The sequence below is a fragment of the Macrosteles quadrilineatus genome, unplaced genomic scaffold, assembly GCF_028750875.1.
Source record: "Macrosteles quadrilineatus isolate MER2022 unplaced genomic scaffold, UCM_ALF_1.0 Scaffold_3__2_contigs__length_128488019, whole genome shotgun sequence".
Lineage (NCBI taxonomy): Eukaryota > Metazoa > Arthropoda > Insecta > Hemiptera > Cicadellidae > Macrosteles > Macrosteles quadrilineatus.
This window is the reverse complement of record NW_026542596.1, coordinates 69,170,096-69,186,181: the sequence shown is the minus strand read 5'-3', so window position 1 is coordinate 69,186,181 and position 16,086 is coordinate 69,170,096. Positions and strand designations below refer to the sequence as shown.

General features: G+C 33.3%; 1 protein-coding gene across 1 annotated transcript in view; it reads right to left on the bottom strand.

The window, feature by feature from the left end:
* The window catches only part of LOC128989284 (uncharacterized), a 192,895-nt gene extending 182,916 nt beyond the window's left edge, over positions 1–9,979 (bottom strand). The window contains exon 1 of the mRNA XM_054411163.1: positions 9,849–9,979. Within this exon, the coding sequence (XP_054267138.1) occupies positions 9,849–9,905 (57 nt within the window). The 5' untranslated portion in view covers positions 9,906–9,979. The remainder of the gene's footprint in view (positions 1–9,848) is intronic.
* Between the last annotated feature and the right edge of the window lie 6,107 nt (positions 9,980–16,086).

Here is a 16,086-nt window from a genome sequence, read left to right as displayed (position 1 = left end):
GATATCACGGACGATTACCTACTTCAAAATGAAATTACAACAAAAAACTTTAATACAACAAAAAAAGAGCTTGTGTTATCTTAACAAATCAAAACAACAAACTAAACTTGTTTACATAAAAAAAATTAAAACATATGACACATTCAAATAAGTTATGAAAACTCAACAGTCTTATTGAAATAAATAAAAATCAGTCTTTCTGCAAAAAGCCTTTTAAATAGATATTGAGGTTTCAAAACTGACTAGTCATACAACGACACACATATTTACACGAATCTCGATACTCACCGAGGATTTCCGCACAGTTACAGATTGTATTTCACCCCATTCACATCGTGCAATGTTGGCAATAGCCTCCCCTACCCCCACCCAAGCTATGGATGTGCCGGGACCGCGTCTCGTTGTCTGTGCCGACTGCCGCTGCCGCTGCCGGTTACTGTTATGACCGTACGAACGAGCCTTTTATCTCCACAGGCTTGTATTGTTACAGCCCAGTCATCAGATTGCAGTTTTTTTAAAATTTGTTTCAAAATGGGAATTTGAAAAAATACAGTAAATTTTAAAATGGCAGAAGTTGTTGTGTGGGTGGATTCCCCTACATGAAATAAGCTTTTGAAATATGTATAAAAGTCCTAGGTCTGGTAGAATTGTCATTTTTTTATTTTAGGTCACCTGAAGGTAACCCCATAGAGGTCCTTGACAAACTATGGTTCTAATCAAGAATATGAAATCAGAAACCTTTATGAATCATAAACATAAACAAACTATTTAACTGACCCGAATCCTTACTAAAAACATAGTTTGGACAGTTTCATTTGAAATGTTAAGTAATGTTTACTTTCGAGCCAGTAACATAATTTGTTAATATTTATGATCCATAGATACCGTGACTGTTCTAGTATTCGTAGTTCCAACCTTTAAATATATAGGTAACTGGTTCGATTCTGTTCCATATTATGGCCATTTATCGTTTGGCTGTAAATTGAATGTTGGTGTTAGATGGCAATAAGAGATTAGAGATTAGACCGTTCTATTAGAGAGAAAACACTGAGGATGAAATGGTTACAGAGGAGAGAATCAAATACAGTAGTTGGAATAAAATTTAGCATCAGGCTTGATTAGTAGATACCAAATAAAATTTTTTAAGGAAGAGATTTTACCTTGAACTATTTTCTTGTTAGTAAATATTAATGTGTCTTTGAGATATGATCAACTTGGAACCATGTCAGCTCACTGTAGAGTAGCAAGTACTTCATTTTGACTGGGTTTAAATTTTTGGCCGCCATCTTGGTTATTTCTAATTAGAGTTACTGAAAATAGAGGAAAAATAGGTTAAATTCTTTGATAGAGAAAAAATGACTAAAATATCAAGAGCAAAATATAATAATCGAGTACAACAAAGGTAAAACCTTTTATATTTCATCAACATCAACACAGAACATAAATAACGACAATAATAAAAGAAGCACATGTTAACATTTAAAACCCCAAAACATGTGTTAGAGCCAAGACCAAAGGCAAAAATATTTGAATCATAAAACATAAATAAATAAATAAATAAGGTCTTTATTTGCAAGCGTTCATCAAAGTACAAACGCTGTTTTTCATGACAACTTCTGTCAAATTAAGTAAATAAAACAATACAATAATCTATTCATAAAATCAAAAATAAAAGTATCTATACAGTAACATTTAGGTAAACATTTCTTTTGTACATTTCTTAAACCTATTATAACTGTACTCTTTTAAGGTGGGTGGCAAGCATTGTTTTTTTTTTGGGCCAAACATACTATGTTTTATGTCTTGAACAGACTAATGGGAAAATAAACCAAAAGAGTACTTAACAACATAACTTACTAATGTTAAGTTGTACATACACAACATTAACCTAATATGATTCCGTATTATTTTTCTATAGTTTTATTATAAACAGTGTATTAAGGGATTATAAACGGCACAACAAATCTTACCTTTTTAAAGGTTTGCTTTGCTGTCATTTACAAATGTGTTTGCGATTTTTTATTCGTGTATGAAATGAAACAACAGTCGTGGTTTGATCAGTTTACATAGCATTTTAGTGGTTACAGATTTAGTCAGGTCATATGAAATTAAATATTTATCCGAACATAATTGAAGCATTGCTGTATTTGATGGGAAAATGGCATTTATAAAACGATAACAAATATCGTGTTTCCACTAGCAGAAAAACAACAATTACTACAGCGAACTACTTTAATTACTTTCACTAAATACAACATAACATTACATAACCTAACACAAAATCAATAATTTAATTTCAAAAGATGTTTAATTCGCATTTTAAACCTTCACTGTATCACGGAAGTAGTTGATTTGCAATGTTGTCCCTTACTTTGAATTAAGAAAATCTTGAGGAAAGTTAAATAAAAATTCATTCGCGAAGTAGACAATGGAATGTGTCACTTCAAGGTAATGTCACAACGTGACTTATCTGACGATTGACTGTAAACCACGTTGAGGTCAATGAAACCGAAACATGACCTATCGTACAAGAGTGTGTAACGTATGTTATCTCAACAATATACACTTAGCTTGACCCTCCTGGAAGCTCTTTTGACACGTTCCTGATAAATTTATGGTTAGTTGTGAAATTCATGTATGAGTCATGCTGATATTCTCGTTAATATAGGTAAATTACGATGTAGTCACGAATACTAGAAAAAATACATACAATACAATACCTCAATGCAATTAATACAAGATATTTTTGTATTGTATTCAACGTGGGATTCTCATAGGTAAAAATGATATATTGTAATTAAATTTACATCAATTATTACGACCGACATTACCGAATTGAATTTAATTGTTATTGTAGGTAAATTAGATGCTAGAGAAATTTTTTGAGATACTATATTTATTGTGATGCATACTGTATAGCAATCTTGATGCCATATTTTAAAATATGAAATTTGTAAAAAAATTGGTTACAGTGTATGAAATAAATAAATATATTTAAAACGCGTTATTTTATTTTCCTAAAACCATATTCGCATTTTCTAATTATTGTGTCTGTACTTATAGAAGGAATTATAATTTTTTCACAGTACAATTTACACGTAATTTATTTTATTATTTAATTTACTCAAAAGCTGAGTGTTCTACATTTCGTATTTGTGCCAATAAAAATGTCTACTTATACATGAACTTTCTTTACTTAGTAAATACAAATGAGTGTCGAGTGTAGACTGACATTTAATCCACCGAGATTGACTGTGTAAGGGGTGGAATGGACAAGAACCCTTTTACCCTTTTGTCCTTTGTGAAGGGTGAGATGTTCAAACCAAATCAAACAAAGCTCGCAATTGGAGCAATAGAGCTGAGTAAACAAGGCTAAACGATAAAAGTGATAAGGCTAGCGTGAAATGCGAGGGGAGATCAACATATTACAGGGGAATCGTGTAAAACTTCCAAGCTGTGTTTAACTATGCAATCCTACGTAGGGATTTGTAATTTAATAGATATTAAAACTAAATTTAAAAGAGTTGTGTACCCTCTGGATTACTGTTTTATACCTTAACATGGTATAAACACCCGCAAAAACTAATCCTAATTGCTGTAATGGTAATATTTTCTGATTACAATACACCTATACTGTTTACTCACAAGACGGTAAATATATATAAAAGGTGGTAAGTGGTGATCGATTTCGATTGAACATTCCAATCATCATCAGACCCAATTGAACCGACTTATTAATTTACGCCTACCTCCAGACTGTTTTTGCACAATTAAAATAGTGGGTGAAACACAATGAAATAACAATATCAAAAATGCTAGCGTAAATTTATGAGTCGGTTCAATTGGGTCTGATGATTAGAGTGTCCAATCGAAATCGATCACCACTTACCGTCATTCATATGTAAAACTGTTATTTTCCTAGAGGCAGTTATATTTAACCACAACGAGCTCTGTGGCTAGTATTATCATAAGTGTTATTTGACGTATTTTTGTGCTTTCAGGTAATTTAAAACACGTACGATGTTGATCAAGAAGTTATTAAATCCAAATATAAACGTAAAGTGTTCCTTATTTTCTTTAGTTGTCCAACAGATACAATCGGGGTAATTTTAGTGTCAATTAGAGAAATCAACTCGTTTTTGATGAAACATACCCAAATATAACTCTACTCTACTTAATAATCGTATAGCCTTTATTTATGTAGCTTTGAAACAAAACCTAATTGTCAGTATGTTTGGTATAACCACACAATAAATAAAATTTAATAAATAGTCCAGTAATCGAAAAGCGAAAGGAAAAAAACTTCAACCATGCCGGAAGCGAATTCGGGGTACTTTCAGAAGGGTATATTGGGCTCCTGACAAGGGCACGTGTTAGGGATTTGGACACGGATGAATCGTGTCCGGATACGTGATCCCTTACACACACAAACACGAACATACACACACACACACATGCAGAAGTATCCCCCGGCAACTGTCAGGATTTGGTCCTTCAATTGATGTCTCCTTTTAAGACGGGGTGATCGGAAGAGAGGCATGACTTTCCAGAGTCTTAGATAGTTGCCCTTACTTCTTACTATCTTTGTTTTTTGCAATGCTAAATAAACATTTGTATCGATTCTATTTGCGAACATTTTAAATCGTTGTTATTCCATCATGGCTAATGGAATTGCGATTCCCAGATTTGAACGATTAAGCCTACTATGGACGATGGAAATATGATGTAATTACTGCATAAAACATTTCAAGAGATTTTATATTTTAGCTTAAATACTGTATAGGTTACGTGTTTTGTAGTCGGTGTTTAGGCCGGAATACTGTATAGTATAACATTCCATTCGTTTCGTCCCAATGATTTCAAACGTTAAACTTATTGCTGTAGGTTATGCAATTTACTTAATACTTTTAGCACATTTCATTAGCCTTCATTTCCTCATTTTTATTTTAAATTGCTTAATTTAACACGTAGATATATCAAACATCCAATAAACAAATGTTTACACACTGAATTAACTGCAGTGTTTATATTCTGTCAAAATGCGATCGTTTATAAACGAATGCAACTGAACAATGGTAAAAAGCTAAGCCTATTTTTCGTTTGAATTTATGGAACTGAATGCCATACGCATTGTCCAAATTGCAACGATAAATTCCAAGTTTCAAGAACACGTACCAGGGGTGGAGCTTCTTCCCCTCGCCACTCGCCATACACCATACAATACTCTGCGTGAGGTCTTTACACTGTAATACTACGCATAATCAGTATTTGTTGTTAATGATTATAGAGTAAGCGTGAAACGCCATCACACCTCTGAAATTCAGGCTCAATTTTCGCGAAGAAATTAAAAGCCAGTTACTATAATATTTAGTTACAAATGACACTATCCAAAATCTACCGTTTCGTTTGGTTTTTACATTCTTACCCTGAATAGATTTATTCCACTAAAGTTTATTCATAGTTTAGCCTAATAGAATTATAAGGTTTTTATAATCTTAATTGTTAAATATTTCTTCGTTATCTTTGTAATTGTATTATAACATTTCTCTCATTTTTTTTCTTCTACTTCAAGAAAACGTTATTATTTTGGCACAGTTATTTAATTATACATTTCACTGTACCTGTTAGATTGTGGGTATCTTCAAATAATTCATCAATTTTAAACCAAATTTTGTTCTTTCCTGATTTGATGTTTGGTTTCCTGCCAGCCTTTCAGAGTCATTGCCATTCCAATGTGAGTTTCATAAGTTTTTGCAAAACTAACAATAATAATTATTTAATTATAATATTTTTTCTTTGCGTAGTAGTTTTTGCAGTTTTTGGAATGTATTGATTCATATCAGCAAAGTATTATCATTGTGTTTTTCGCAAAATACAAACCGACATGTAGCTTATCAATAATGTATTTACTGTAGAAAAGGGTGTATACCGGATAACATAAACTGAACAACTTCGTCGTGGTGGTTAAAATAAATTACCAGTACATGTTATATGAAAAACCTTGTTACCATATTGAATGTAAGTAACACGACATGTCACTGATTAGACATTGTGGCGTCAGTGATTGATAAGTCAATAATGTCACCACAGCTTTGACGTCAATCCTTCATCTTGATTAATGAACGAGAGACAGTTTATGTTTATTTTACTATTGACATATTGAGTACTGTTTTTACTCTACCATAATATTATAAAACTAAAACAAACTGTACTCTACTGCTGCGCTAACCAAGCAGGAAGAATATACAAGACTACCTTATAACTCAGTAAACAATTTTAAAATGTGACTGATGAAAAGATTGAAAGTAAAAATGAATTTAAGATTTTTAATACAAAAATAATATACCAATATACATTTTTTGTTAAAGAAGGTTAAAGTAACTGATTTCAAAGTATATGACTTGCAGTAATCAACCATATATATTGAAAGAATCACGATGAGGGTTGTTTTAATAGATTTTCTTTCTCGATAACCATTTCCTAAAATGAAAAATATTAATATAGTAGCAAGCACCCTGCAGAGGTTGCATTATTTCTATTTCCATTATTGGGTTATATACACGACAATGAAACACACATTATTAAATATAGATAGTAATAACATTGTATCATTGTGAGGAACACACCACTAAACGAACACAATATCCAAATTCTGTCGTTTCATTTTTTATGAAAGCTGGTAATCGGTTTTATGATAGATAATTAAAATAAATACAGTTATTAAAAGGCGATTATCTTGATTTATTTTTTTTAATGAGTGCACTTTTGTGAGTTAAAACACTCCCCAGCTATCTTCCCATTGTCGAATCGGGTTGGTTTGCGTTCGTTGTGATTTTATTACTTTCTTTTCTTCCTGAGGTTTTACGATACAGTACGTCCAGATCTAGGTCTTACTATGTAAACGTTCAGACAATAGGTATTTAAATTGGACGACCCGCCGTAGAGACGACCCACGACGAGCGGCCACCCTCGGTTGAGCTACGAAGGAGAGTACTTCGAGAAGCCAACCCCCAGAACCAGCGGAGAACGACGCGTCACCCGCCGCCCAGCCTGAGAGACCCCTTCTAGAGACGACAACCCCAGCAAGATCTTCAAGCAGCACAGCACCAGCCTGCTACGCCCTCCCGGGAGCAAGGACAGGGAGGGGGTAGGTGGTTTAGTGGGTAAACTACGGTGACACCCGTAGGAGTCCCACACTCCCCCGGCACGTCGGGCGCTCCAGGAGGTGCGCTCAACGTATCGGGAAGTGCGTAACGCATTCCACCTACCTATAAAAAAAAAAAAAAAAAACAGACAATAGGTAAATTTCATTCGAAATTCCGTTCATGCAGTAAAATGTGGCAATTTGTTGACAGCTAAGAAAAGAACTGTCTGTTAAGAGGTTTTGATTGGAGGGAGTTAAGTCTGGTAGTGGAACGTGGTTCAAATGGTTCCCTGGTTCATATCTTGCCAATCACCAAACACTTTCGTAATGTTATAGCCTTAAGTAATGTGTAAAATTGCTCTAGTCCGGAGCAAGTTACTTAACAAAGTGGGACAGACAAAAAGTTAGAGCTCTTAAATAGGTTCAGTGCAAACAAAAATTCTAAGCAGTGTTAAAAATCGAAACGAGTCAAAACCAAAATTTACACAATACGAGATAAGACAAATTTATTAGGTAGGAAACTTCGGACCAAAAATCAAACCTGAATCAGCTCTTTGTTCTCGTTTAAAGCCCATCGTAAAGGAAAACTTTCCAAACGTATTATCCCGTCCCTATAATAAATCTGAAAGTTTTCCTTTGCGCACCGAGCTTCCCCACATCAGATATCATATCTGGTGTTACACTTCCTGCGTCGAGGCTTAGAGTGAAAAGTTGGGAGGTTAAAATACTTTCACAACACCATCGCTTCTGTTGCAATATTATATGTGTAGTATTATCTCGAGGTATAGGCTATCTCCTTAGGCATGAAGATAATATGATCCATCGACTATGATATGGACCATTATGGTATGAATCGTCAGCATTTTGTAAACACGCATTTTATACTTCAACTCTAAGTAAATACTTTTTGATATATTGAACTCATGGTTTTGGTCAACCACAGAAAATTCATAATTATTTTCTTCCTTACTTATAAAATTTTTTGTCCAAAGATTAAGTTATGGATTAATATCTAATATAGATTTATTTTACAATTTCATATAGCTTTAAATTAAAAGTCTAATCGTTCATTAAAAGGATTCTTGCAACAATGGTTGATATAGGCTAATTTGTTTTTTTATGTATGTGGAGCTAAAAAATATTGTAATATTAAGATTTTAGCGTAAAAAAACATTGGAGTGAATATGGTTACTAAAAGACTAAATAAAATAAAAGACGAAAGAAAAATCGTAAATTCTTTGACTTTTGCTCAGGGAATGGAAATGTTTTCACTGTTATTTACGTTAAACTCTACACCGTTTCTAACTATCGAGATTATTTCCGAAAGCGTCAATTGTATTTCAGAATCATCGTTTTATTTCAGAAAGTATCATTTTGTATTCCAGAGTAGTAGTTTTTATTTCAGAAAACATCAATTCAATTTCGGAAGAACAACTTGAATTTCAGAAATAGTCATATGGATTTCAGAAATTGTCTCATTAACTTAAGTGTTAGTCAGATGTATTTTAAAAATTAATACAAACGTTGGTTTTAACTGTATTATTCCAAAACCAGCTGCTTATTCCTAATGTTGATAGCAATGTTGTTTACACAAATTATTTCTTAAATACAATAATAATTTATATCTTCTGAAATGCAGTTTATACTATCTGAAATACAATAATTGATATCTTCTGAATTTGCAAATAATTGTTTATGGAAAATAAATGATCATTTCGGAAATTTAAGTGCTTATTATCTGAAATTAAAATTACTATTTTGAAATACAAATGACGCTTTCTAAAATTGAAATCTTACATCTGGAAAACAAATTGCCATTTATGAAATACAAATGACGATTCTGAAATACAATTGACCCTTTCTGAAATGGAAGTGGAAAAGGTGTGTATCGGTATAACAGGATATGTCGTAATTTCAAAACCTGTAATCTTCTTTTATCAATTAAATAAAACTGAATTACAAGTTGAATTGAAGAAAGTTGAAACTGGATTCAAACGTAGCCGCTATTAATAAAATTTAGTAAAACACAGGCTAGCCAAAATTAGTAATTTTATATTTAAGTATGCTATCAATGCGGTTTTAGGTCAAAACCTAATACAAAGAGCAAAAACAAAAAATTGTTAACGCAAAGCTTTGGTCATGAAGACCTAAAAAATAGCTTATTAAGACTTTTAAAGCTGTTAAGTCATGCTTCAATTCTTTATAACTTATATCATATCAAAAGTGTTTATTTCCTACAAATGCACATTACTTTATGTGAATGTATCAAAAGGGTTTCATATGACTACTGTAAAGTGAGTTTTGTGGTGTAAGGTTTTACTAGGGACTTTTTGGACAATGGCCAAGATCTATAATTCTGCACTCTGTAGCATTATTTTACTTCATATAATCTTTCTGTAAATAAGTTAAATTAATCAGCTCACTCTTTATTATTGTTTAAATGTGGTGAATGTGATCGTAGATAACTGACATCTTGCATTGTTAAAAAACATTTTTGAAATTGATCTCCACTGACGAAATAGAAGTGAATGATTTTTCACATAAAAAATGTCCAGGTGTTTGATTAACTACACTACAGGTTGAGATAAATACAACTATGAACTCAACTTATTATATTTTATATACTTATCATACAGAAATATAAATTGAATGGTATTCATAAGTCATAACCTAAAAATTTCACGAAATAAAATGATTTTGTCACCTTTTTCCCATCTCGGAATTTGACACTTCCTTCAATAATTGTGCTGCTATCCGCCATGGCACTAGACACTTTACATTGACAAAGGTTATGTCAATAATTAAAGCCACACACTTCAAGAATCTACAAGTCCGCACAGATGTTCACGTTGAACTGACGGGAGTTGAGCGCGAACTGAACAGCTCAACAGCTGATTCAATTCAACAATGTACCTAGCAGCACGCGCAGCGGTGTTTCTACGAACTAAAACGTCACTGCCTTCTTTATTGCACCGCCGCGACCGTGGCAGCCATTCACTCTTACTTGTTCTATTTTTGTTACAAAACATTGTGCTAAAAAGGGAGTAGCTATTTATATTTTATTTTATCTTTGTGGTGGCTTTTCTACAAAATCGGAGATTTGTTTGTAATGTCGGTTGTATAATCGGTATTTTTTTACTCGGAGATGTTGCCGATCATTTGAATATTATTAATTAATGACACATTATCTTCATTTTAGGTATGCAATAAATTAAATCGTTTCAATGACAAAGTAACTTTTTGTCTAATGCACGAAAACCACTTAATAATCTAATTACACATCATTTTAACTTGTGAGTATTTTTAAGTATTATCTCAAATCTACAAAATGTTACCACCTCCAACACATTAAAAAATTTATGTAATATAAAATCAAAATATTCTATATTATCACCAAATCACGTGCACGGGCCGTTTCAGACTAAACATCATAACACAATACATAGGTAAATACTTTTGCATTGCTGTCAACCAACTAATTAATAGTACACATTTAAGTAATAATGGTAAAATATAAATACTATCAATGCCAATAACATTGCAAATGAAATCATGAGTTGGTTCTCGCTCGGAAGTGTGCACATGCCGCTTCCATATATACTGGCCCGTTTCCTCGTCATACTGGAGGACCGATGTTGCTAGGTGTCGAAAGAGATTCATTTCTCTACCCACCTATAACCTGTCTGTTACCGCAAGGTAGCCATATATTGGTGACTTGTGGACCACTTACACCTCAGCAGCGATCTTTGTTCTCCTTTTTTAGAAAATGATTGATTTTTATTCCAAAAATTTTAGTTTATACTACAGGCGAATGAGTGTTCAAGATCGACAGTGTTTATAATTTCTGATATGATGTAACATTGTTTAGTTCAAAATGTGAATTTTAGTGGTATCTAAAAACAACCTTTTAAAGTGAAAAGTTTTACTAGTTTTAAAATTAAATTCTTAACCACTTAAACAGCCTACTCTAAATTATGTTATATGACTCAACTGAAAATCGTTTATCACATTATTATTCTACGCGTTGGTTACCCGCATATTCAGAGAACTAATCTCGAAAATCGAAAAATTGTCGTTCTTTCTTTAAAGTGATGAAACAAAATAATGTAGATTTCCGGCTTCTAGATAAACCTGTATATAAATAAAACTTAACCAATTCCACTATTTATTAATTTTAGTATCGAACAGAATGTATGCGTTTGTGTGGTAATTCGAGCAACAAATGTAATTAATGATTTATCATATTTTGTATGTAAAGTTTAAGCACCTTCTACAAACTTAATTAAAATAACCCATTTTGAAAAAAATACCACACTAGAAACTTGTTTATGCAGTTTTGGTTCATTTAAGATATTTTCAAATGTACTGTTTCCTCTAAAATACGATGAACTGAAGGTAATTTTCAAAAGCCGATTTTTAAAACTGGAGTTTCACAATTGTGACTATATTAAACGTCGATATGAAACAAGTGAAAATGAAATCGTTGCCAAATACCCTGTGAAGCTCTGTCAGTCTGTTTACGGTAGATGAAGCAGGCCATCTGGCTCACTAATTAGACAACAAACTGCAACACGGACTATGTAATCTGTAACAGTGACACTGAATATAACGACAGCCAATACAACACTGCCGCCAGGGACCGCTCGGTCATTGTTCCATATTTCATTCCACCGAGTAATAAATTGTTTGCGAACATCCCAAATATTTATTTGCATCAGCGGTGAGAGTTTATTAATATTTTATATGAAATATTTTAGCGTTATGACAGTTATTCGACAAACTTTGAGGAGATTTTGATGTTTTTACACAGGCATTATCTTACGGTATTGGGAATTGTAGTCTATCAACACAATATAAAAGTTATCGTAGTTGATACAAAGATGGATTTTTATAGGTGAAAATGAAAAATGTGTCTAATAATTTGATTGCTTCTGGTAAAGGAAACAATTTTTCAATTCCCTGTATGATACATTATAGGCTGATGTATTCATATAATGTATATTATGTATTGTTCTTTGATATATAAGTTTTTTGCAAGTACGCATTCATTAGGCAGGAGTTGATTATGTATTATAACAATACATGTATTTTATGTTTGGTTTATGTATGTGCAATCAGCTGAATGTCAGGATAAAAACTGATACTCTATGTCGAAATGTAAAGCTAGAAAATCGATTATAGAAATTAAAATCTAAGGTTAGGATGAATAAACAAACTATTATAAATTAAAAAAGATGCATGTTTAATACCATTTGAAATGTGATGGCAAGCAACCCTTAAATAATGGTTTCTGCCCTTAAGAAAGGGTTAAAAAACTAATATTTTTTCTGGGAATTTCTAATCAAGCCCTTTTATTTAACTATGCGGAGTTCCCAGGCTTACGGGTATTCTCAAAACCTCGTACTTCTTGTTCCTTTTGAGTGTTTTACACAAGTTATATTAAATTCTCGGAATGACCGGAAGGTGGCATTGAGTGCCGCATTAAAACGACAATTAAAACATGAGTCATGGTTCATTCCTCGCCTCCCCACTCAAACTTAGTAATTCCCAGAAATGTCCGACAGCTCTTACTGTCTCCATGTTCGAAAACCAAATGTTTATCCTCAAGAAAACGCTTTAGAGAGTTACGAGCGCTGTAAACTACATGGTTGATATCTCATGGAATCAAAACAGTTTACTTGGTTTTGGAAGAAGAGATTCGATTAATTTAATTTTTTAAGTAACGTAAAAATCATATTTGTGGCTTCTGTATTTCAAATAATTGTTTCTTGGATGGTCGCTTTGGCATATTAATCTTATAATTTATAAACATTACGATTGGTATCCTATTAGAAAATAACATTCGGATTTCGTCTCGCGCGTTTTCAATTCTATCAGTAGATAGGCGCTGCAGTTACTAAATAGTAAAACAATCTTGGCTCTTTATGTACTCATTTATAAAACTACTGTTTAACTTCATAAGTATTCGCATGGCTCAATCACGTCCTGGTTGAAGTTCGTTCGCTACGCTCACTCACCTTTAGGTTGGAGCTCGTTCGCTGCTCTCACTTGCCTTCAGGTTAGCTCGTTCGCTACGCTAACTCCCCTCCAGGTTGAAGTTCGTTCGCTACGCTCACTCACCTTTTGGTTGCAGATTAACTGTTGTCATAAATTAAAAAAAATAATAGTGCTGCACCCTGTTGGTAATCCTTGTAACTTTAATGCTATTAAACATCATAGAACAGAACCAACTTGTTTAATTGAAACAGCTGTTAAGATTCATTCATTCCTTTTAAATATGAAAAATCATAAGGTTAACATGGGAAACTCCAGAGCCACTGGCGGAGCCTGAAAGCCCGCTTGGAATAAAAACTACTTAGTTTTCCTATTTAATGCCCAAAGAATCGGTGTACCGAATTTCAGCCTCCTAGGTAAATGGGAAGTGGGAGAATTAGTGATGAGTGAGTGAGTCAGTCAGTGAGTCAGTGAGGGCTTTGCCTTTTATATATTTAGATTCTTTGCCTTCTGAATCAAAAATCTATACTACTGTAAATAAACAGCTTGTTACCTGTTACCGTTGTCAATTCTATAGTTTTATTAACCATAGGACTAAAAACTATAAGTTTTACCGACTACTTTTAGTAAAAACTATAGGAATGACAACGGTAAAAGGTAACTTGCCTATTTATTCAGTATCGAATGTTATAAACAAACAAATTTGCCTATTGGCAATAGATATCGAAAACGCGAGATTTATTATTTAATACTGTAAAACTCAACAAGAAAACTTTTTTTTTTTTTTGAACGGGGATAAGAAGTGACAGGACAACTATATCAGACTGCTCGGTCTGCGGTGTTAAGCTCTAAATTAATTTAAACTGTTCTGGGCAGATTGAGAGGGAAAGTGAGGATGAGAGGGGGAGAGAGTACGATAGAGAGAAGAGAGGGGAGAGAGAGAGAGAGAGGGAGAGAGAGAGAGAGATAGAGTGAGTGATATTGGAGGGGAAGGGTTACAGAGGGGTAGCTGGAAGCGATCAATTGGAAACTTTGGATCGCAGATTTGTTACGTTTTGTTCTAATGAGACCGACTGCAATTTTAATCAAGGAAAAGTTTTCAAGGTTGCCCAAGGGAACAATGACTCCAACCCTCAAAAACTTTTGTTGGGAATAAAATCGTGGGTTGATCTTCATCTTTGATAATTGGTTTGAGATTTCAATTACGAAAGGATTTGCGGGTTCAAATAAAACTACAGCAAGTTTATTTCTAAGTTATTTGATAGTAATTGCCTCGACATATTTTAAGTACCTAATTTGATCAATCAATCGTTATTCATATTACGTGTCTATGAATAAAATCTTTTTTACAAAATAGTTAATACAGATTTAACTTATCTTATAAACTATAACAGACCCAAGTCATAATAACTTTAAATCATTTAGTAATATTGATCTACTATACAAAACGGTGAATCTTATTTTGTGCAGGTTAACAAAGTAAACGTCCACAATAATGCTCAACCACTGGTTGTATCCTCGCTGGAATATTACGTAAGCACCTATGACGATTACAACAGTAAATCCAAACCCAACACGACGTCAGCACGAGAAATCGTCAAGTGAAGTATTGAATTACTGTAAATTGTATTGAAACATATGGACACTTATTACATGCTAAGCTGGTGTTCCAAGTTAGATCAAAACTGACGAAAGTGAACACACTATCGTACTAGTGCTAGCGCACCTATGAGTAAACTCAGGTTCAGCAAGCTTACACGAATCTGGCTTTGGTGATAAAAGAGGAAAATCTAAGGCCGATATTTTAGGGTACCGAATTTATGAGGTTAAGATTAGTCGAAGTACCGAAAGAAAATAGATTTATAAAATTCAAATGCAGAAAAAAGAATATGAATATGAATACTCATTCTTGACCATTAAATTAGAATATGATTGAGTTTTTAGCTTTACGTTTGCTAGTTGAGTTAATAATCAGCCAGGTTCGTAAAAAAATTTATTCTGATATAAATATAAGTGAGCTAAATGGGTGTTAGAATTCCTGCTGAAAGGAACAAAGGAACACGATAAAGAAAAGGACAACAAATTAAAGAAATTTCAGAAATGTCCAATGGCATATCAAGATTTTAAAATCTGTCAATAGTAATGCCTCTACTATAATGTGGGAGATACAACGTAATTCGTTGTTGTAAATGTTGGTAACCAGAAGAATAAGAATCAAAAAATGGTTTGCTAATCTATACTTTTTAAATTTATTTTAATAGTAAACAATATATTGATGTTACTAAAAATAATGGTCAAAAATCAATTATCAGTTTAAGTTAAAACCTCATCTAAAAGGCAAAGCCCTCACTGACTGACTCACTCATCACTAATTCTCTTACTTCTCATTTACCTAAGAGGCTGAAATTTGGTACACTGATTCTTTAGGCATTAAATAGGAAAACTAAGCTGTTTTTATTCTGATCGGACTCTTGGACTCTGCCCCAGTGGCTCTGGAGATTTCCATGTTAACCTTATGAGTACTCATATTTAAATGGAATTAATGAATCTTAACAGCTGTTTCAATAAAACAAGTTGGTTCTGTTCTGTGATGTTCAATAGCATTAAAGCTACAAGGATTACCAACAGGGTGCAGCACTATTATTTCTTTTACATTTATGACAACAGCTAATTTGCAACCAAAAGGTGAGTGAGCGTAGCGAACGAACTTCAACCTGGAGGCAAGTTAGCGTAGCGAACGAGCTAACCTGAGGGCAAGTGAGCGCAGCGAACGAGCTCCAACCTAAGAGTGAGTGAGCGTAGCGAACGAACTTCAACCAGGACGTGATTGAGCCATGCGAACGAGCTCACTTATGAAGTTAAACGGGGCAAAGCCCGCGGGTACAGCTAGTATATAAGACTTGCCGTCTTGAAGCAATCCAGTTTTTGTACTCAGTGTACAGCTGTTT